The 24,275-nt window shown below is 39.1% G+C and overlaps 2 protein-coding genes across 2 annotated transcripts in view; one reads left to right on the top strand and one right to left on the bottom strand.

Annotated features, from left to right (window-relative positions):
- Nucleotides 1-4,149: 4,149 nt before the first annotated feature.
- LOC119476832 lies at nt 4,150-5,727 on the bottom strand. The gene has a single exon (XM_037750394.1). It carries the CDS (start codon nt 5,368-5,370, stop codon nt 4,444-4,446), a length of 927 nt encoding a protein of 308 aa, XP_037606322.1. The 5' UTR covers nt 5,371-5,727; the 3' UTR covers nt 4,150-4,443.
- A 6,538-nt stretch (nt 5,728-12,265) lies between these two features.
- LOC119476829 (bromo adjacent homology domain-containing 1 protein-like) overlaps nt 12,266-24,275 on the top strand; it is a 37,845-nt gene continuing 25,835 nt past the window's right edge. The window contains exon 1 of the mRNA XM_037750385.1: nt 12,266-12,922. The gene's annotated coding sequence lies outside the window, so the exon portion shown is untranslated. The remainder of the gene's footprint in view (nt 12,923-24,275) is intronic.

The following is a 24,275-nucleotide window of genomic DNA, read 5'->3' as shown; positions in this document are numbered from 1 at the left end:
TATCAGTCTTTTTGTGTTTTCTTGTGAAATAAAACACAACAACACGACTTCCTGTCACGGATTATAGCTCCGATGTAGGTTTATAATATACTCACATGAAGAGACTGAGTTATGACAACATGAAGACTGATATGTGTTATTAAAGCAACAGGGCGGGGTCTAACCAGGACTAGGAAGAAGAGAGAGAAGCCCACATGAACCCACGCAGCTATTGTCTTCCACGTGGGGATCTGGTGGCGACATGCTGCAGCCACGTTGCATGCTGTGGAGCAGCAGGTTATCCTAAAACCTGTGCACTTATTTGGCTTTGATAAAATTATGCAACACAATGTATATATTTGGTAGTCAGAGATATATAGCTTGTAGGCTTTTTACATACAGAGTCCACGTTTCACATGAAGACAATACCCAGTTGATGCTGCACAAGACAAAATCTTCCATAACATTTTAAATTAATATCAATTAATAAAGTTGAAATCTTTTCAGAGGAACAGACAATATATTAAGTGTTCAGCATGAATTAATTTAGCCTACTGTACAACTTGGATATTGGATTTATTTAAGTGTAAAAATCTAAATTAATATCACTTAATAGAATAAAAAAAATTGATTGTATATGTAGGATATCCGTGTAAAATATGGACATGAATTGAGCTCACTCTTTGTGGACACTGATTAAGTTATGTTACACGCTTGCCTTGTGTTATTGGAGCACCAGCAAATGTCTTTAGACTGACTGATGGGATTTTGTGGTGGTATTACCTTTTATTATATCTTTATTTTTACTAATGGCATTAATGTGTATATCATATTTTTTTCTTTGTTCGTATATTGTTTGGACCCAAATGTTTTATCTGTTTGTGTCAATAAAAGAACTAACTAACCAGATTGTGCAAACTGATTTAAATATCTGCAAATATAAGGAGGCAAGAACTCTTTAATAAGTGTGTCTTTGTTATTTTACTTCCATAATAACAAACAATACAGTGTGCACTGACAGCTACCAAATTGTGATGTCACTAAAATCAGCAGTGGCAGCACAGACAAAGAATAGGGCACAGACTGTGTATGGCCTTTGTGAGCTTTCTGTCACAACTGTCAAACCACATTTAAAAAAAAACACGAACAGGCACAATATTTAGTCTATCATCACCATTTTAAAACTAGTGTTAATAAGGGACTGCTGTTGAGTTCAGACGGTGGACGTGATATGTAGTTATTTTGTCAGGATTACATTTAAGGCTCAGATTAAGATGTCAAAACAGAAGAAAAACAATGACCAAGTCCTCCTACTCCTCATACCTCATGTTGTTATTGGCTCTACAGTAGTTTCTGTGGTACATTTGAGGCTGCAAAGTTAATGTTAAAGTTTCCTGTGCTGACTCATTTAGCATATTCACTGTAGTTTCTTTATGGATAACAATTTAAAATGTAAAAGTCACATGTAACCCCATATTAGCAGAAATTTAACATCAACCTCCGATCTCCTAGATCTAAATGACTTTGATTAAATTGGTCACAAACAGACTCAGTAGACCAGCATGAATAATATTTGACTCATGTGTAATCACTTTCAACAGTATTTATCCTGCACTTGACTCATAAACAGAATCGATACCTACATAGGGGAGAGCGGGGTCAGTTGGGACACTTTTGTATCGACACCAAATAACCTTCCATTACTCACAGACTACTTGAACAGTAATAATAAAAAAGGATCCCTGAACAGATATAATAATTTATCAAGTTTTTTAGAGCCCAACTCAAAAGTTAAAGACACAATTTTGTTAAATGTAGGGTGGAGTCAGGTAAAATGGGCCACTTTTTGGTAAATGATTTATAAGACCATCAAATAAGCTATGCATGAGATCTAATGATATTTTTTATAAATTGGCATGGGTCTCTTAAATATATATATATTTTTAAATAAATGTGAAAAAGTATAATTGTTTTGGAATTATGGGAGTTAGAGTATCAGCAGGTTCTTTTCCCTTGGGCCAATATAAAAAGAGGGCATGCAAGTAATTTCAGCTGAAATCATTTTAATTTTAACGGTAAATTAACAGTAACTATTGTCTTTGGTGTGCCATGGTAACAACACCATAAATACATTTCATAGAATTAAAAAGTTGAACAGGCTATTTCATTGAGTAATGCAAAAAAAATTACTGATCATGTTGTATGAGTGTGTGTTTCTGCACTGTGTGTGTGTGTGTGTGTGTGTGTGTGTTTCTTGGACTGTGTGTAGCTGTAAACCTTTATCGTCATCATGATCATATACATACAGGTACATACAGGAAATTTGAGCTCTGCATTTAACCCATCCTCAGCGTTGTAGGAGCAGTGGACTGCTGTAAAGCGGCCAGAGAAAATTGGAACATCTTCAACAAACAGAACATCAAAAGACATTAATATGTCCTGTAGCTAGTCCTTAACATCTCATCTAGTCAGGTCTTGTCCTGCGTTCCCTTCAAACACTGTCTGCAATGCATAATAAAAAAAAAAAGAAAGATTATTAAGATTTTGCTTGCATTCATATCTAGACCTATGAGCCTGTTTTGCACCCTCAATTTCTGTGTAACTTCTGTGTAAAAGTGTGTTTGTATGTGGCCCATTTTAGCTGAAAATTGTGGCCCAATTTAGCCGACATGGTTAAGATAAAATGGGCCAGTACCTTTTTTGTTTATTTCCACTTTTTTATTTGAAAGAGCCTGTCAAAACATTGCTTATAAACATTTTGCTTTGTTTGTAAGCTAACTTCTAATTGCTTTAGTGCCCTTACTAGTGATGAGTGACATTTGCTATGTCAGGCTCACTTCCCATACAATTTCTCTGACATGCTTCATGTAACACTATGCCCTTCCCATATTAGCAACCTCAGAACAATCAAAACTATTGTTACATGTCAACTAGTGTTGTAGCAAACAATGCAAGATCAGTTATTGTGATTGGCTGTAAAATTTTAAAGAGCTATGATGCTCCAACCTTATCTGGCCCATTTTACATGATGGCCCATTTTACCTGACTCCACCCTACAAAGAATGCATTTTCTCAAAATTCTGTCTCCCTGGGACAATTGGGACACCTTATTCTGGGATTTAAAAAAAAAAATCATTTAAAATTGTCCAAATTTTAACACTTGTTCACACATTTCTTGGAGAAAAATAAATTATTATACTTTCATAAATTACTGAGATATTTGGCAAAAAAGGGTTTCTGACTGACTGCCACTTGAATAAGCATTCACTCAATGACTTCACAGTGGGTCTTATTCAATTAGGAAAAGCCTTTGTCTTGTTTTTTTTTGTTTTTTTGACAAGGTAGGAACTATAAACGATATTGTCTCAACAGCCCCTGGGTAGCTGTCCGAACCGTCCGTGGTAGAGCAAACATGCTATGTGCTTGCTACCAACAAAAATTCAGACTAGCATCACTAGCATCAACAGATAGACTATAAAATAAGCTTTCCAACAATATATTTTTTGTATGTGGCATAACTAAAAACAGTATGGTAGAAGAAAATAACAAAAGAGACAAAAAGTTTACTTACATGCGTAGATTTAAAACTGTGAATGAAATGGCATAGTCAGAAGGTCTCCACTTTGAGCTTGAAAGTGAAGATGGTGTGTCTGAGTATGAGCATGGTGAATGGCATATTGCTTTCTAACTTGCTAAAAAGGCTCTGTTCTAACTGTCCCCCTCCCAACCGACCCCGCTCTCCTGTTACATTTTCTCCTAAACTGCAGAAGAGAATAGAGAAAGATGACATCTTATTGTATTCTAAGCACAAGTCATGTTGGTGTCACAAGAGTTCATACACAAATGCAGCTTTTATGTGTAGGATTGCATTGAAAAATAAGGTGTGAGTTTGCATTTATCAGAGCGAAGCAGACTTTTCTTTAGAGTTGATTTTGGCTTTCACTGCACCACATGAAATTTACTCACCCTCCTCCAACTGCCAGGCTGTAGGAGAGCATCCCCATGAACAAAAACATTTGTTTTTTCAGCCTTAAGAATGACAGTTCTTCAGTGCTTTTGTCATTCAAAAACAAACATCTGCTGCAAGGCTGATTAAAACACTTTCTAAAATATATAAATCTTTACATTTTTAAAAAAGTTTTGGGACTGAAGACGATTTTTGATTGAAAACAAATAGCAAAAACAAAACTTAAACCAAAGGAACTTTTAAATTTCAAATTAGAAGGTTTAAAATTGCAACACAAAGTTTTAATCTGTTTACTGATGAAAGGTACAAAAGCAAAACCTTAGCAAGGTGAAGTTCCTAAAGATGTCTTTCCCTGAACTAACTCAGTGAGTTTAGTAACATAATATCACTGTCAGTTTATAACATGTAATTATAAAATAGCATTTTTATATTCTATCACTAAAAACAGGAGAGCTCATTCCAATGTCAAAAACACACGTCTGGCCAGAAGAAAAGCTTCACTTCTTTCTAAAGGTCTTGAGGGAGAACAGGTTATTCCCTATCCCGTACACGTACGGACTGATGGATGTGTAGGAGGTCGAGATAAAGAACTCAGCTTCCGCCCAAAAAGGAAATTTGTCGGGGCTAACAGTCAGCTGGAAGATCAGGTAGAGAGTCCAGTCCACCTGGAACAACCCCATAGCTGCCAGCACCGCTATCGTGCTTCGCTGGAGCCTCAGACCTTTGCTCTTCCTGTCGAACTGCCTCGACCCGCTCACGCTCACCACCGGCGTCACCGTCTTCCTCTGGTTCAGCAGCACCGTGATGACGAGGCAGCTGGTGACCGTGACGATAGTGAGAGGCAGCACGTTGCACACCAGGATGAACAGGTATTTGTAAACGCGGTTGACTATGGGGCAGTAACTTTCACCGCACTCAAAGAAGTCCGGAGGGCAGCCGTTGCTGTTCGTCGTGATGTTCCCCGCTGGGCCTTGATGGTTCATGAGAAAAACGGGGAAACTCAGCAGCGTGGCGAGCGCCACGCAGACCCCGCTCACCATCCAGGCTGACCTGATGCTGTCCAGATAGATTGGGAGGTTGGCCCTCTTGCTGGCGTCTCTCAGCTTCTGCTGGCGGAAGATGCTGATGAGGACGGTGAAGAGGATGCTGGTGATCTCACCGAAGACCGTCAGGAACTTGAGCGTGCGGCAAGACCAAGTGTCGAGGCTGGCAGAGGAAGTCTGGAGGATGATGATATCGTAGATGTTCACGATGAGAATTTCCTCCAAGTTGGCTGCAGCTAGTCCCAAGAGAAACAACTCATAGGATTTGACTCGGGAGAACTTGGTCTGAACGATGGCGAGGATGAGAAATACATTACCCACAAGTCCTACGCAAGAAATGAAGACTCTTAAGATCAAGAGGCTGACAGAGTTATCAACCATTATTGAAAGCAAGCTCGATCACACAGAAGCAGGCAGAGATGTGACTCTTGGAGCGAAGTGGTGTCGTCTCTCTTTGCCGCATCACTGACCAGACAGCCTTGTTATCAAGTCCTCAAAGGTGGCAAGAATCCAGATCGGTGATTGGCTGCGCTCATTATAGAGAGAAAGGGAAAACAAGAGGACGCTGGAAACATGCAAGGCTGGGAGTCATTAAAGTTTTACCTCTGAGCTTTTCATCTGGTGTCTGATTTAAAGCAGTGACATGTTTTTCCACCGGCTGACATCACCAAATGCAATTCCTGCAAGAGCTCATTTACATCCTTGTAGACACTTGTTCTCCACCTCATTTTTTGTCATTTCGTGGTTTAATTGGCATGCTGTATTTTGACTTACAATGCACAACTGTGACATACCAAAAAAATCAATTTGATGACATCTTTCTTTACATCTCCCCTATCACCCATTTGTAGGCAGTTTACTTGAGTAATGTTTCTCCACCCATTAATTAGAGGTGTAAAACATCATGAGGGGATAATGTCAAATCCTTTGTTACCTCTTCAGGAAAGTAAAAGACAATATACTTGAGATACTGATATAAAAAATACCATTGCTTGATTGGAAAGAGAGCAGTGATATAAACAGCTTGACCTTGAGAAACACATAACTGATAATATCCACCTCATATACTAAAGGCTACCTTATAGCCTAGTGTACATGTGTGTGTAATTTACTAGAGGCCTATATATTTGAATCATTCAGAGAGGAAATGTTTGCAGTCAAGGCTAACACTTTTATAGACCATTTCACAGTTGTAAATGTAAACATTCGAAATGTGTCCCAGGTTATTTCCTGTTGCAGTGTATGTGAATGACATCAGCTGACAGGAAGTAAACATGGACCCAAGCTGTTGCCTTGGAATGCAGTTCTGTTGAAATAGTCTATACATAGATATTAAACTGTTTTATATCTATGGGTCTATAGCAGGGGTTCTCAAAATGTTTGGGGCCAGGGTTACAGGGGAGGAAATTATGGGGACCCCTTCATAATCGTAACAGCGACTCAGCATATGCTTACTACCATTCGTACACTTGTGCATTTTCACAAGTCAACATTTAGTCTGCTTTAATCGAACTTTGATGCAGTTCGTTTGGGCGGTTGTGAACGCGGTAATCGTACTCTGGTGCGGACCAAAACAACATGTTGAGGTCCTCTTTAATTTGTGCACTGTGAAACCGAACCAGACTAAACAGAAAACAAACCCAAAGTATTATTTTCACTGTGATTCGGACAAACGGACTATGGCTTGTGAAAGCGCCCTTAGATGTCATTGGAACTGTTTGTATTCTAAAACTTTTCAACCTAGATACTTCAGACCTGTTTCATAGTGATAAACAGAAACACACGCTTGTTGCGCCCTGAGTAAAGTGACTGATTCATGACAGATTGACATGATGTGTCATAATCATATCAGTTTCTATTGGCCCAAAGCTAACGTGGGTGGGAGTGATGGACACAATGTACTTGTTTTATTGGCGCAAATGGTCCCCCTCTGTAGATATGCACTTTATAATGATATAGCACAATTTTATAATTTATAGCAAATTATTTTGCAGACCCCCTGACAGAGTGCCACAGACCACTATTTTGAGAATTACTGGTCTATAGAGTTCACAGTGTCAGTCTTCTTTCTATCAGTATGAGAGAAGAACTGCTGAAAACTGACATCCTTGCAAATCTAGTCCCTCTTGCAAACCAATAGGATGAGGGTGGATGAACATCTCTGCCATTTAAATAAAATAAATACATTTTAAATAAATGTAAAATTGTAAATTATTGAAATATCAACATAAAGAATATGTGTTTGAGTCTGTGTTTATGCGTTTGTGTGGTGGACAAAAAAGAGAAAAAGAGATGATGGGACAATCTGGACGCTGCTGTTCACACAGGACCAGTTCATGTTCCAGCTTGTCTTTTTTCCTCTTTTAGTGCGCTGTCTAGTTAGCAGACTTTCTCTTCAATCAAGCCCTGCATCATGATTCAGCTTAATTGTGAATCCCACTGTGTGTGTGTGTGTGTGTTTGTGTGTGTTTGTGTGTGCGTGTGTGTGTGTGTGTGTGTGTAATTAAGGATAAGCCTTACATTGGCAGTAAATGGGTAAACTAAGTGTTATGTAATGAGCCTGGACAGCTTAGTAGTCCTTTTTCACCATTCAATAATTATCAATCAGAGACCTGATCAAACAGCATTTACTAGTGGTTTCATGGAATCATTCAAGTGATTGCTATATATATGTGTTTTTTATGCGCCATTCTTTTTTTAATGTAACTCCAACCCAATGCACAAATCTGTTGTTTCAATCTAATAGAGATTTAATTGGGGTTTTCCACAAATCAAATCAGTTATCTTCTTTATTTTACACACTCACTGGAGTGTGTCTTGCGGAAATCCCCCCAACTATAACCTCCTTTATTAGACGGAAATGGCTTTGGGTTGGCAACACAAAACAAATTGTTCTAGTGGTTAACACTTGAACAAGTCTACAGCCACGCTAACTGCTTTATGAAGCTTATGAAGACTCCAAACCACAAAAAAAACTGCCTTATAGTGGTAGGGAGAACAGGGTTGGTCGTCACACTTTCATTTGAACCCCTCAAAAACTATACTTAATATATTCCCTTTTAATGTGTAATGGGAGCCTAAAGTGTCAGGAAGGAATGGAGTGACCTTCCTCTCCTTAAACTTATTCTGTTCAAAAGATGGACTGTCAAATATGTCTTGTGCACTTGTGACAACCATCTCCATTGTGGGGTTGGTTGTCCCTATGTTTTTTTAATGTGGAAAAATAAAGAAATTGAAGCAATCTTAAAAATGTATTCAAAAAGTTTAGTTTCATTAAAATGCAACAACCTAACACATCTCTTGCACCAAGAGAGCATAAACAGGAAAGATCATTCCTATAAGTGCCTTTTTATCCTTAGAATACTCAACTCATCCTTTTGTCAGTCACTTGATATCAGTCACCTGTGACAACCAGCCTGAAGAGATTGTGACAAGCATCCCCAACTGGGATCTTTTTGCAAGCGACTAAGCTAACAACTGCATGCTGTAGCCTAGCTATGAAAAAAACTAAACTATAGTTCTCCCTTCATACTTTTTAATGGTAATAATTGTTTTACTATAAACCCATTGTGTTAAAGCCTGGAAGAGAAACACATCAGAGCTGGATATTTACATTTTGACATGAAAAATACTCTCACCTCAATGTCAAGTGTCTTACTCCTGAAATGACCCTGTAGGTGACCTCTGACCCCAATTCTAGAGAGTGAGATCTAATGAATGTGACTACCAACCCCGTTCTCCAACAAGAGGAAAAGTCAGGGGGTCACCAAGATCAGTAGGATTGATCCTTTGAAGGACCATGAATGTGTGTACAGAATTTAAAGGTGCTATTGATAACATTGATAACATTCATCCACTAGATGTCGCATTCTCCCTCCCCCGTTGGGTCGGGGTGCCGCATCGCCCTGTCTGGGTTTATTTGACATCAATGACTCAGTAGATAATGGGAGTGATTAATGCTTAAAATATTACATTTAAATTTGCGATATTTGGAATAAAGAACAAAGAAATTATATTTGTAAACAAAATGTACTCCTCAGTTTTGATTGGTTGAGTTACAATTGATTTTGTTGATGCAGTACTTGAGTCTGTGTGGATTCACAGTTTTTATCACCTGTGAGATGAACATTAGTGACTATAACATAGATGAAGACTTCCTCACTTTTTTGTATTTTCACATGGTGAAAGCACATGTGATGTTAAGCATCGTATTAAGACATTTTGAGTTGTCGCAGTCAGAAAAGCACGGGTGTAAATAACAAAATGAATGGCTCACTGAGGCACTTTAGAACAGAGCCATCATTAATGTTATTAATAACACTCATGCTTTTCCTACTATGACAAGTCATATTTCTACTGTGAAAGAGGCCTATATGTGAGTCTTAAATTGACTTTTTATTAAGTTGTTTTATGGATAATTCAAAGTGGAGACTTGGCCTGTAAGGACTGCAGACCTAACTTGATTATGAGCGTCGTAATTTAAAGTCAAACCTGAGGAACTGTGATTTAGGACTAAACTTGGACTTGAACCACGCCACCTCGGCTACAAAGCTGCATAAAATTCCATCTAAATGTTAATATGCCGCAGCAATCAGAATGAATCACTTGCCAATCACTTTGTTAAGCTGCTGTTCAAAAATTATATTGCTCGTGTAAGAATTACATTTAATTACCAGTTCACCAAATTAAAATGTGTTTGACACTTGCAGTGAACTGTTAGCTGTTGTCTGTGGAGTTAATTAAGTGTGAAGGTGTGAGACTCAAAAACTAAAATGCATGGCTGATTTAGGACATCCAACAGGAAGGAGTGTGAGAGTAAAAGCATCCTGTCTTGTGGTTTCAGACCTCCACTTTTTCACCACTCAGACGCTTTAATTCCACTAATTTTTGTTACCAAAGTGGGTTCAAGCTCCAACATCAGCAAGCATCTGCAGCAGTGGAGATTTATAGATAGATAGACGGATAGACAGCTTTATTGATCCTTGTGGGGAAATTTTATTGCAAACCAAGTCAAACAACAACAAACAACAAAGACATAGTATTTACAGTACACCAATAAATAGATAACATCATAAGAAGCCCTTTGAGACATAATCAACAGCTGAGAGGTACCATGGATCTAGGCCATATCTAAAAATGTTCATTAAAAAATCTAACTAAAAATTATTAAATGATTGCATTTAATAATCTTTAGGAATATACCCCAAAAAATGCAATTTTCCCAAAAACCCAGGTTCACTGTATGGCATACAGTGAACCTGGGTCTTTTGGGGGGGAAGGAGTTGCCCACTTTGCATGGAGAAGCTTGGAAAGCCAGTGTCCATTTCTTGCCAAGTAAAAGCCTCCATACAAAATCTCTGGGTCATGCTTTTGGAGGTCATGGGTTAAAGGAACCATATTTGCACCCTTTTGGCATGGAGTGGCAGCTTTTCCTGGCCTGCATCCCACTTTTGAGGCACACATAACTGGTTTTGCAAACAGGTGCTTCCACAGTGTGTCCAATTAATACCACAGCAAACATCACCTCCGGGTAAAGTTATACCAGGGTGGGGTCCAAATAAGAGGCAACTCCTACAGCCTGCAGTTTACGCGTGGATACCCCTTTAAAATGCTCTCCATGTTGCCATCATCACATGCTTCAGCACAGAATGATTCTTCTTCTTGTTGTTGTTATGTAAAACATTTCTTATAGTCTTAAAAGGGACTTTTTGCTGAGCATTTCTTCACTTTGTAAGGCAGGAGGAGGGGGCCCAACTCAAAAGTTGTAAAACGCACTAATAGCCTAATCCAGAGTTATTTCCCTTCCTCTGTTCATGTGAATGAGCCCCAGACCGGACCACAAATTCAGGACTCTCCTCATTTGAAAATGCATTTTGTTGAGGAATATAATCCTAAAAATGATTAAATGATTGTATACAACTATATTTGACCCATATTTGCACCCTTTTGGCATGGAGTGGCAGCTTTTCCTGGCCTGCATCCCACTTTAAGGCACACTTAACTGCTTTGCAAACAGGTGCTTCCACAGTCATCACCAACCTGTCCAATTAATGCCACAGCAAACATCACCTCCGGGGAAAGTTATACCAGTTATACCAGGGTGGGGTCCAAAGAGGAGGCAAACTCCTATAGCCTGCAGTTTACACGTGGATACCCCTTTAAAATGCTCTCCATGTTGCCATCATCACATGCTTCAGCACAGAAGTAGGATGCTTCTTCTTGTTGTTGTTATGTAAAACATTTCTTATAGTCTTAAAAGGGACTTTTTGCTGAGCATTTCTTCACTTTGTAAGGCAGGAGGAGGGGGCCCAGCCCAAAAGTTGTAAAATGCACTAATAGCCTAATCCAGAGTTATTTCCCTTCCTCTGTTCATGTGAATGAGCCCCAGGCCGGACCACAAATTCAGGACTCTCCTCATTTGAAAATGCATTTTGTTGAGGAATATAATCCTAAAAATGATTAAATGATTGTATACAACTATATTTGACCCATATTTGCACCCTTTTGGCATGGAGTGGCAGCTTTTCCTGGCCTGCATCCCACTTTAAGGCACACTTAACTGCTTTGCAAACAGGTGCTTCCACAGTCATCACCAACCTGTCCAATTAATGCCACAGCAAACATCACCACCGGGGAAAGTTATACCAGGGTGGGGTCCAAAGAGGAGGCAAAACTCCTATAGCCTGCAGTTTACGCGTGGATACCCCTTTAAAAATGCTCTCCATGTTGCCATCATCACATGCTTCAGCACAGAAGTAGGATGCTTCTTCTTGTTGTTGTTATGTAAAACATTTCTTATAGTCTTAAAAGGGACTTTTTGCTGAGCATTTCTTCACTTTGTAAGGCAGGAGGAGGGGGCCCAACTCAAAAGTTGTAAAACGCACTAATAGCCTAATCCAGAGTTATTTCCCTTCCTCTGTTCATGTGAATGAGCCCCAGGCCGGACCACAAATTCAGGACTCTCCTCATTTGAAAATGCATTTTGTTGAGGAATATAATCCTAAAAATGATTAAATGATTGTATACAACTATATTTGACCCATATTTGCACCCTTTTGGCATGGAGTGGCAGCTTTTCCTGGCCTGCATCCCACTTTAAGGCACACTTAACTGCTTTGCAAACAGGTGCTTCCACAGTCATCACCAACCTGTCCAATTAATGCCACAGCAAACATCACCACCGGGGAAAGTTATACCAGGGTGGGGTCCAAAGAGGAGGCAAACTCCTATAGCCTGCAGTTTACGCGTGGATACCCCTTTAAAATGCTCTCCATGTTGCCATCATCACATGCTTCAGCACAGAAGTAGGATGCTTCTTCTTGTTGTTGTTATGTAAAATGTTTCTTATAGTGTTAAAAGGGACTTTTTGTTGAGCATTTCTTTGCAGGAAGAGGAGGGTGTCTGTCAGCTCTGCAGTCAGTCAGTCATGTTGTGCCGCTGCTGCTAGTTGTTGTTCAACACAAACCCAGACTGGTGCGCAAAACTGAAAGCTGCGTGCGCTGTTAATGCCAAGTGACGGATATAAGCGACGTGTGTTGCTCTCGCTCTCTCTCTCGCTCTATCTCCTCCAGCAGCAGCAGCAGCACGAGCAGCAGCAAGCAGCGAGGTTTCACAGCCGTGCTGCCGTCGGAGGAAGAGTGGATGGGATATATCACAAACATCCTGAGCACAAAAACACCCCGGAAAGGAGTGTTATACCTCTTCTTCTTCTTCTTCTTCTTCTTCTTGCGAGAGTTGCTCCGTCTCGTCGAGTGGAGTAGTGGCGAAACATCGGCGACATTTATTTCCTCTATATAGTTGCATCGGTTAACCAGTCGGACGAGGCTTGGCTTACCTTACCTAGCCATTTGGAAAACAAGGTGACTGGCTGGCTGACTGGCTCCTCGTACCATTGAAAGAATTAGACGAGAGACAGAGAGAGAGCTACGGAACGGTGAGTACAGCTGCTGCTCCACATTATATCTGTCCTTTCTTTTCTTGTATTCAGACAGAGCTGGCTGTGGGGTTTTTTTTTTTTTTTGCGTGGCCAGCTCCAGCTCCAGCTTTCCTCCTTTTGTGTGTGCTTTTTTTTGAGTCATGTCTGGAGGACGTTTTGCAGAGGCAGATAGATAATGGCCATGCATGATGAAGGAGAGATTCCCAGGGAGTGGTACTCAGTCGGACTGGCCGTGCAATGTGTGTGTTTATCACAGCTCCACCTCCACCACCACCACCTCCACCTCCACACAGTCACCACCAGCAGCTCCAGCACCAGCACCAGCAAAGTGTAATATCATAGTGCAAGGGTGCCCAAACTTTTCCCTTGGAGGGCCAAAGCTGGAACTCAATGGTGGGCCACGGGCCAAAATGAAACACCTATTGTATTGTTAAGATGCAAAATGGTACTAGGATCCCAAGTTCCCTTAATTGAATATGTTTTACATACACTGTAAACAATTTATGTTAATCTACAGCAGGATTTCAACAGTATTAACCTGTTATTGCTAAAAAAAACAGTGCTTTATACTGTTAATACAAAAGAAAAGCTGTTAAATTACACTCATAGGCCGTTTTTTAACTGAACTATAATGCTTTCTTAAAAAACATCACTTTACTGCTGATCAACTGTCTAAAGTATCATCAGTAACAGTTTCATGCACTATTTTTTTTTTAATTCTGGGACCTGATCTGCACATGTGAGGCTTGTACATTGTACATGATTGTAAAATCAGTGAATTAGCTCTGTTCTTCACTCACATGTTGTTCTGGTGTGCATTCTGTGCTTGTAGCCAGCTATAGACACACATTATGGGAAAAGTGTCAACAAGTCTATTATAGCCTTTTTCCTAACGAGTGCCTTTAATTGTATTTAGTGTGACTATTCCTATGTCTGTAACCTGCTAAGTCTATTCATCTAGGGTAAAAAATAATGTTTATTAAAATGTATGTAAAAAAATACAACCTAAATAGTGCATTAAAACAAATCAGTAAGATAATGTAAAAGAAAGGTGGAAAACAGCTATATAATGTATCTTTAAACAGTAAATTAACTGTAAAATACTGTGAAATTAATAAAAAAAACCCAGTTCAAACTGTATTTTTCATTAACAGTACAAAGCTGTAAATTTCAGCGACAGTATAATAATTTTAATTTTACAGTAACATAAAGGCAACCCTGCTGCCAGTTCTTTACTGTTATTTTACTGGGAAATTCTTAACAGTGTAGTAAGCCCATTAAAACCCACCTGCTGAATACAATTGGGCTCATTTATGCAATTTATGCATTTCCAAGACTGTTAAGGGACCCCAGTATGTAGAAATATTAAAATACACCATTTTTAGAATAGACAAAAATAACACATGTATACTGCATTCAAAGAACTGCAAGTTTACCCCAAAACTGCATGTGATTATCATAAAGTGGGCATGTCCGTAAAGGGGAGACTTGTGGGTACCCATAGAACCCATTTTCAGTCACATATCTTGAGATCAGAGGTCAAGGGACACCTTGACAAATGGCCATGCCAGTTTTTCCCCACCAAATTTAGCCCAACTTTAGAGTGTTAGCCTCCTTCCTGACAAGCTAATATGACATGATATGGTACTAATGGAGTCCTTAGGTTTTCTAGTTTCATATGATGCCACTATCTTCTAACCATAAACCCAAGCCTATACGGCCTCCAAAAGACAGTAAAGTCGGTTGGGTCTTTTAATAAAAAAATAAATAATTTGCTAACATCTGGCGGGCCAAGTCAAACCTGATGACGGGCCAACTTTGGCCCGCGGGCCCCGCTTTGGACAGCCGCGTCATAGTGCTTTTGTCCGAGACTGAAACAAGGTCAATTATAGGGACACAGTTATAGCCTGTGAGCTCACTAATAATATTATGATTGGCTGGATGGATGTTCACCTGGATGGCAGCCCCACTGTGTGTGTGTGTGTGTGCAAACTTTATGGCACATCATCAGCCTGTGGCATTCCTTTTCTTTAAGGGGTATAATTTGCTCCTCGTTTTATGACTCATATTGGCTTTTTTAAAGCTTCAGTATGCAGAAAGATTTTGGCAATCATTGGGTTAAAAAGTCCCATAATAATATTTCAGTCTATTGTATTCAAGTGTTCTGAGAGACTTCTGCACCTCCTCATGGCTCTTGTTTTCAAGCTTTAAAAAAATCTATATGCCCAGGACGGGAGACTTTGGCCAATCAAAGGCCATTTCTGAGAAAGAGATGGCTATTGGCTGTCCTCCAGCTGGTGGGCGGTACTTGGTATTTCCTCGACAGATCTCAACATGGCTGCTGGATGACAAACTTTCTGATTTTACAGCTTACACTACAAGATGTTTCTGAAAACATTTGAGGCGAGAAAATTACAGGCATTACAGTAACAGAATATTGATTTGTATTTGATCAGCGCTGCCTAGTTTGACCGTTTGCGAGTGATTGACAGCTGCTCAGAGACGGCAAGGCTCCAGCTCGCCTCTGATTGGTTGTTTTCCTCCGGTCTGTGAAATCTTGCAGATGCCATTAAGAGCACCGGAGGACACAGAGGCACATGATTTTTTTTTTTCAGATTACCTGTCTCATGCACCGCTGTCAGGATATAGTGACCGTTTTATAAAAATAACTTTTTATAATAATATTTGCTCCAATTCTACCCACTGCAGCTTTAAAGGGCTACTTCGGGTCGAGTTAGAATAAACAAATCCGCCACTGTAAACTGAGAGAGAGAGAGAGGGAATAACAGAGAGTTTGTTGCTCTGCTCAGGTAAACGCAGAGGCGTCTCAAATGCCAAAGCAATTAGCCCACATCACAGTTTGCCAATTGGGTCATAAAGGCAATGAGCTCATAACGGATGATACTATTATGACATCATAGATACACCTCCCGAGGCGTTGGTGGGTTGTCAGTGAGGGATCTTCAGGACATGCACTGTTGGGAGAGATGTGTGAAGGGAAAAAGTGTCAACAGAAGGCTTTATTGAGTCAAACATGGACTGAACACTTCTATATGAAATCAGTCAAGTGTAAATGTTTCCGCACTTAAAGCAGCAGTGGGTAGAAATTGAGCAAATATGATTAAAAAAAGTTATTTTTTATTAAACGGTCACTATATCCTGACAGTAGTGCATGAAAACAACCAGTCAGAGCCGAGCTGGAGTGTTGCCGTCTATGAGCAGCTGTCAATCACTCGCGAGCTTCGATCAAACGGTCAAACTAGGTGCTGATCAAACAGTACACTACAAGATGTTTCTGAAAACATTTTAGGTGAGAAATAGGCATTACAGTAACATAATATAAATTCATATTTAATCAGCGCTGCCTAGTTTGATCGGAGTTTGCGAGTGATTGACAGCTGCCTCTGTTGAATGAACAGCCAACAGGAACGCTCTCTCTCTGAAATGACCTGTGATTGGCCAAAGTCTCCCGTCACAGGCTAGATTTTTTAAAGCCTGAAAACAGAGCCATGAGGAGGTGCAGAAGTGTAGTTATCTCTCAGAACACGTGAATATGCTGAAAGGTTATTATGGAATTTTTTGCCCAATGATGCCAAAAACTTTCAGCCTACAGCCTAAATAGAAGCCTGTTAAACCACACAGTCTATCGGGTTATGCCCAAGTACCATAAAGATACAGAGGACTGCCTGTGTGATGACAATTTCCCGTTTGTGCAGATATTAAACTGACTGGAATCTGGAAACTCTGTTAAAACCTCATGATTGTTTAATTCCCAATCCTATGCTTTTAATTTTGCTCTTTATTTGAACTCCATTATACAATAGCTGCACATGATCTTTTAATACTTGCAATTCATGCACTTTCAATATTGGGACAGTGCTTCACAAACCCGTTTTTAAATATTTGATCAGCAGTGGTGGAAGAAGTATTGAATCAAACGTCTATGTTTAAGTAAAAGTACAGAAGTATATTAGCAGCAAAATGTACTTAAAGAATCAAAAGTGAAAGTACTCCTTGTGCAGAAAATGGCCCATGTGACTGATGTTTTATTATTATTATATTACATTATTACACTATTAATACTGACGTAGCATTTTACTGTGTGGCTCGCTGGTTGAGGTGGAGCTTTAACTACTTTACATACAGTTAGTGGTTTCCAACCTGGGGGTCAGGCCCCTCCAAAGGGTCACGAGATAAATCTGAGGGGTCATGAGATGATTAATAAGGCTGGAATGAAGAAAAGAAGAAATGTTCTGTTGCTATACAAGTCTCTATTCAGTTTTTGGACTGAATCTTTGCCTTTATTTGAAAATGAATTGGATAATTGGTTTGCCTTTGTTCTAACTCTGGTTCAAAGAGGCTCCGGCAGGAGCAGCTGCAGCTGTAAACTGACTCTTCAAACTAAGAACATGTAAAGCAAATCTGTCTGTAACGTTTGTCAGTGTGACTTGTTGATTCAATTCAAAAGGTAGCTTTGGTATTTTTCAACCTGGACCCTATTTTTCCATGTTTTGGTATCTAACTGACTAATAGGACACAATTTCTGAAACTGGTCCAGTATTGAGGTAGAGCACTGTAGACGGCAGCTGCTCACAGGCTGCAATATGGTGCTATTGGGGCAAGCTGGCAGCGTCATTTACATACACTAAAAGTGCTTGTTTTTGCCATGACAGGCTCTCATGAGGTGACGTGTTGCTGGAAGACAGCAGTGGAAAAGTGGAATACATCCATGGTGGAAACAGGAGCCAGGCAGAGTTTGTTATGTTGGAGTACAGAAAGCGTAGCTTAGTGTTATCAAAATGATTTTCAATGTAATAGCTGACTATTTAGATGATTTTGACAATGTGGATGAGGACTTTGAATTTAATGGTCGACTGTATTTAGTATACAGAAATTCAGATTTCACAACGAGACTTGGACACGATAACAAACAGATAACAAACAGTTAGGGTCCTTTCCACGATGTTGTTAGACACTTATAATAACAATCCGAGCCTGTCAGTGTAAACTGAAAACTCCTGAATATTTCATATCACATTCAATGCATAACAATAACAGTACAGAACAACTGAAACTGTACAATTAACCCGAATAGTGAACGCAATAACTGCAGGAAGTTTGTGAATATTGCTTTTTCAACTTTTTTGTATCAACTTTTAATACAATTCTCTTTCTGAATTATGTATATATATTTTTATTTTGAACAATCATACATACTTAATAGTCTTCTTTTTTTCTTTTTTTACAAATTCAGTGTTTTCTTCTCCCTGACACTTGGCCATTGTTCTATTAGCTCTTTGGTTGTTTTAACTGCGTACTTTTCTAATGCAGGACGAGGCTGTTTAGCAGAGAGGGAAGGCTCTGTGAATATATGTGTTCAGATCTTCACTCTTTATATCTTAAATGATTATATAAAGTTTAAAAACAACAATTTAATTTAGTTTTCTTCACAGAAATGAATGAAATGTTGAGATATAGGCCAACTGTATACTATATATTTAAAAAAAAAAGTTGTGTTACACCCTTTAAAATCAAGAAGGCCTTACGACCCCGCATTTAGCTTTGGTGACCCCCAGGTTGGGAACCACTAACTTAGAATTTCAAAGTTACTTTAATATCTTTATTGAACACGTTTTCTCGAGTTCAGTGAATTTAATTCACTTTTCTTTTTCAAAAGTCATGAGACGGCTTTGAACCAATCAACCTAGATTTAGTTAAGACACATTTTTAAGGCAGCAGGGGAACATATGTTTTTTTTAAGAATACAATACCTCAAAATTGTACTTAGAGTATTTGAGTAGATGTACTTAGTTACTTTCCACCACTGTTGATCAGTTACAAAGCTAAATAAAATGTTGGCCTATTGCCAGAGAAAGTGTGCATATTAGTGGCTCAGTTAAAGGAAAGGTTTGTTACTCATTTAGGCCTTGTTATTTCTGTTTTAATAATCATTATTTATCGGCCACCTTTAGTAATTCTCTCTCTGGTTCACACATAAATAACCTGCTTCTTTTATTTCTGCCGAGTCTCTTTTTTCAGGGCTGCCATGACACTATCTTGTAGTGTAAATGAAAAAAAAAACTGATCTGCCAGGAGACTCTTTGACACAATAGTTTATTGTAGTTGAACATTAATCTTTTGGAGTTCCTTCAGCAGACTTATACTTCACCGTGCAGCACCTCTTCACCACATTTCTCTCTGATCCGACATAGCGCCCTACCTCACTAAGCCATCATAAATGTCATAAAAGTTAATATAGAAGTGTTTAAATGACTCACACCCAGACCCGTCATTAAATAGCCATGTAGGACTAATAACTGAGCCATTACTGTAAAGGCAATCCGCTGTGAATTATCAATGGATCTCTGCCAACACACAAATCAAACGCTTAAATCATCAATGAAATATGGGTCACTACAAGAGTTTTTGGATTAGTGGTATATTTTAAATGGACTCTGCTTATTCATTTATTGTATTCCAGCACTTCGTATCATCATTCAGTTGTGCTAATCATTTCCAATACTTTGGCATTAATTGGACTTTCTGCAATGTTCAACAGAAACGCCATAGTAGGATTTCTATAAGCTCCACAAATCTGTCTCTGAGGTACCTGTACTTCTATTTTATGCTACTTTATACTTTTACTCCATTACATTTCAGAGGGAAATATTGTCCTTTATACTCCACTACATTTATCTGACAGCTGTAGTTACAAGTTATTTTTCAAAATAAGATATTACATTTAAAAAACACATGATTAGCTTATAAAATACAATACAAAGAAGCATCGTCTGGTTGGTTCCCCTTGTCACAGTTTCAGATGTCTATGAGTTGACAGCAGATCAACCAAAGACACATTTCCTCTCTGAATCTGTTAGGTTTGTAAAATACCTTCAACTCTGTGTCATTTCCCCTCAGTCTCTGTGACTGGACCGACAAATCAATGAAGCAAAAGTTCAATTACTGGGGAACTATTGTCATCTATAGCCTCGTTTCCATCGCAGGGACCAGGGTCTAAATTAAGTTCTGGGTACATTTTCTGGGCCTTTTTACTCCCCAAAAAGATCCTGGTTGGGGGCGGGGTATTACTTTATGAAAGTACAGGAACCTTTGGGGTGGAGTTTGCAGGGATGACCATTGCTGATTGGTCAAACACACACACAGCGCCGCTACTGTAATGGCTTCAACTCATGTATATAACAAGGAAGTACTCTAGTATTGATTTAGAACCATTTTAGGACAAGGGGAAGAGAATTTCTCTTTCTTTGATAACATTAAAAGTAAAGTTAGGCTCTGCTGTCGGCCTCCCGAGTCATTAAAGAGAGAGTGAGATTGAGAGGGTGAGCTGAGAGGGCAAGCGGTAATGTTAGAAGAGGGAGACAGTGCTGTGAATGAGAGGAAGAAAAGTTATTTAAAGAAATCATCAAACACTCAACAGATGATTTACTGTGGAGACAGACGCTCTTAGTTTCATTTTCCTCCATTACATTTCATTCATTACATCCAACGTGCATCATTCAGCTGTAAATATCATTGCAGTAAGACAAAACCTCACTTTTTTTTTTTCATCATGTCTTTTAGATGAAGCAGGTGGGTGTGTTTACCGCTGTGACCCCAAGCAGCCGTCGTGCCATGTCATGTTGCTTTTTCATACGTCAGTGGACTAATTTGTCTAATCTTCGCAAGTCTTTAGACCGCGGTGGAAATGCAGAAAACAATGGACTGAAGGAACCTTTTAGTTCTTTGAAAAGTAGTTTGTAATTTAGCCTTTTTTTAGGTGGCAGGAATGAAAATGAATCATCCTCAATATGTTGTGTCATGGTTTATGAATGTAGACAGTTGGAGAACAATTAGATACAAAACAGGATGTCGGCTCTACAGGATGATTTTTTCCTTGGCAAGTTACTATTATGTTTTTCCCAAATGATGTACAGATCTCGAGGCATTCTATCATCTCGAATGGCTTGAAAAATAGTGCATATAGCTGCGGTAAATGGGGGGAAAAAAATCTATGCATCTGCAGAACATCTGGCTCCGCCCCTGATACAAAGTAGTTAAAAGTAATTCTACTTCACACAGCTACAACAAGAAAATGCTACTTATGACTGAGCCATTAATAGTAACAATTTAATAATATAATATAATATAATGTAAGATAAAGAATAATAGGCTACTAGTCACAGGGGCCAAGTACTTTTACTTTTCATACTTTAAGTACATTTTGCTGATAATACTTATGTACTTTTACTTAAGTACACATTTGAATGCAGGGATTTTACTTGTAATGGGATATTTGTACATTGTTGTGTTGATACTTTTACATAATTTAAGATTTTGAACAAAACAGTGTACTGAATTGAGTCTTCTATTGAATGATACTGTACGATGAAGCCTCTTGCTACTGCACACCTCTACTAATCATTTACTATTAACTAACTTGGCTTTTTCCTTTACCTGTAATGCCACAATGATGTACAGCGCAGCTCCGTTTAAAGTCTCATGGTCTGCTTGTTTGACTGACATTTAATTTCATTTGTGTGTAACACTTCATCAAATATATATATTGAAACATATATTGTGTTTACACTGGATGTCATTTGAGCAGCTCCATAGAGCAGCACCTTCTGATGATGAAGCAAGGTTAGCATCATGGTTGCTTGGTTTCATTGTATAAGGCTTGTTGATGTTCATACACTCTCATTGTCCTGAAGAAACCCGGGCAGTACCTGTACACACCAGGTTTCCATTCACTTCTCTGAAATTAAACCCATCTGCTCTGCTAGACTGTTGCAAATCTAGCCAGTGCTGACCTTGTGAATAACAAGAAATCTTGACATGCGTGGCACTGTCCTTTTCATGGTGATATGTGTTTAATTTTATAATTAACCCATGGTGGCCCTTTAAGTATAGAGGCTCTGCCCTGATTATTTAATTAATTCTCAATGGCCCTTCCACGCTCCTTGTCCACAGAAACTGTGATGCTTTCATGTCTGCTCTGTTTGAAATGGGCAAAGAGATGTAGGACAACTGAATGAAGACTGTTAGTTACTGAGCAAGTGGAACTAAGTGTGTGTGTGTGTGTGTGTGTGTGTGTGTGTGTGTGTGTAGTGCTTCGGGGGCAGCCAGCAATCAGATACATGTATGAATGTGTGGACAGAGGTTGCATCGCCTCTGCGTGTCACTTTCAGTGATCCATCTCTGCTTTTTTTTCCCGTAAGAAACCAGAAAAACAAACCGTTTTAACATAACAGGAGCTGCCAGGAATTCATAGTCAGTGCCTGTCATGATACATAGAAGCAAGTAATCTTGTGCTTTTGACTCTCAGCTATCATTAGTTTTTCACATAATGACCGACCTTACATCCCAGTAAAAAATGTGTTTGCCCTTAAGCTGTAAACATAACACAGTGAATTATCCTCAGTCTATTTAATTATCATCAAATAAATGCTTTAGTGAATAGATTTTTTTTGTCAACAGCATTTACTTGACCTAAAATTGAAGTTCAGTTGCAGGTAGCGTCGCTCAGGTTGTCTCTGACTGTTAGAAAATATGTTAAAGTGAAGATTTGTTTTGCTCATTATGTTCCAGACAGTCATGCCGTTATTTTACTGGCTTGTTGTTGGCCCTAATTGGTTATTGTAGTTTACTGATTGGGTCCCGGCCCTGTCACTCAACAATTATTTATTCTATAAAAAATAACTCAAGGCAGCTATAGGTAGGTACAGACTGTATATAAGAAGTGGACGTACTCACCGTGATATCACCCATTGGTTTGTGTACTGACATTTTTTAAAGCCTCAGTTCGGCATTATGGCCGTAGCCATCTTGTTTTTTTGCAACCAGAAGTTAAATGCAACCGAACAATGAATAAGACGTTTTTAGGCACCCAAAAATGTTATAAATTACTTTCATGAACTGAAAACACACTGTGAAAGGGTTCAAATTCAAAGACGAAAACACGGACAACACCCTCACCGGACAACACCATGGTAGCGACCTGTCAATACAAGGTAGCCATGCCCTAAAGCATACTCTGCGTCATGGTCTATTTGACTCTAAATGGGACCATAATTTACTAAATGAACATCATGCTGTATTGAAGAAGACTTGAAACTAGAGATTGAGACCACAAACTCATGTTTACAATGTTTACTGAGGTAATAAATCAAGTGAGAAGTAGGGTCATTTTCTCATAGACTTCTATATAATCTGACGTCTTTTTGCAACCAGAAGAGTCGCCCCCTGCTGGCTGTTAGAAAGAATGCAAGTTTAGGGCACTTCAGCATTGGCTTCACTTTTCAGACCTGGAGGTTGCCCGTAACACAAAGTTATAAGACGAAAACACGGACAACTGTCCGGTCTGGGAGTTTTGTGTCTGTGTTTTCGTCTTAGAACTTTAACCCTTTCACAGTGTGTTTTCAGTTCATGAAAGTTAAATATAATATTTTGGTCGCCTAAAAATGTCTTCTCGTGTAACTTCTGGTTGCAAAAAAAACAAGATGGCGACAGCCAAAATGCCAAACTCAAGGCTTCAAAATGGCAGTCCTCAAACCAATGGGTGACGTCACGGTGACTACGTCCACTTCTTATATACAGTCTACGAATTAACCCTGGCGATGGAGGCTTTGCCACAGTTTGACACTTCTGTAGTTGTTTTCACCAAGTGGGTGATGCTCTTCAGACTTGCAGTTACAGTCTGAACGATATGACGTGAACGCTTTGCATTCATTTGGCGTCATGTTTCTGGCCGTTTGATGAATGTTAGGTTAACAGTTGGCAGAGATGTGTTCTACTTCACATCCACAGGTGGAGGTTTAAAAGATGTAACTTGTTTTCTAAGACAAATAACAAGTGATTAGTTCTTAATGTAACAATAGAACTGATTGGATCAGCTGCTCTAAAAGGGGGAGGTATTGATTATTTGGCATTACACAATGTGACAATCACTTTAGTTTCTTTCCCACAGCACAAAACGGCTCGGCCTGTAACGGGCACCTTTTGAAGAGATGTAAATAATGATTTTAAATGATGTAATTACAGTGTATCCAACTGTATAATTCAGCCCTTTCGGCTTTTGTGACTTGCAGCGGCATTTCTTGCCATTAAAAAGGGTTGGAGTACAGTAGGTAACAAAGTGGCTGCTTCGATAAATATCAGATTGCCTTTTAAACCTTTCTGGTACGAGAAAAGAAACACACTAAGAAATGCTCTTTATATGTCAGATGCAATTAAAAACTTCTAAACCTAATATTTTGCGTGGTAACTGAGAGTTTCTAAGTGGTGGTGTAGAAGAAATGTTCCGGCTGGGTAAACTACACCCCGCTATTTTCAGATGCCAGTTCCGCGATGC

Source organism: Sebastes umbrosus, chromosome 18, assembly GCF_015220745.1.
Source record: "Sebastes umbrosus isolate fSebUmb1 chromosome 18, fSebUmb1.pri, whole genome shotgun sequence".
In the NCBI taxonomy this organism is placed as follows: domain Eukaryota; kingdom Metazoa; phylum Chordata; class Actinopteri; order Perciformes; family Sebastidae; genus Sebastes; species Sebastes umbrosus.
This window is presented reverse-complemented; position numbering and strand designations above follow the sequence as displayed.

Excerpts from the sequence above, each read along its gene's own strand:
- LOC119476832 (XM_037750394.1), bottom strand. The coding sequence starts at position 5,370 with ATGGTTGATAACTCTGTCAGCCTCTTGATCTTAAGAGTCTTCATTTCT.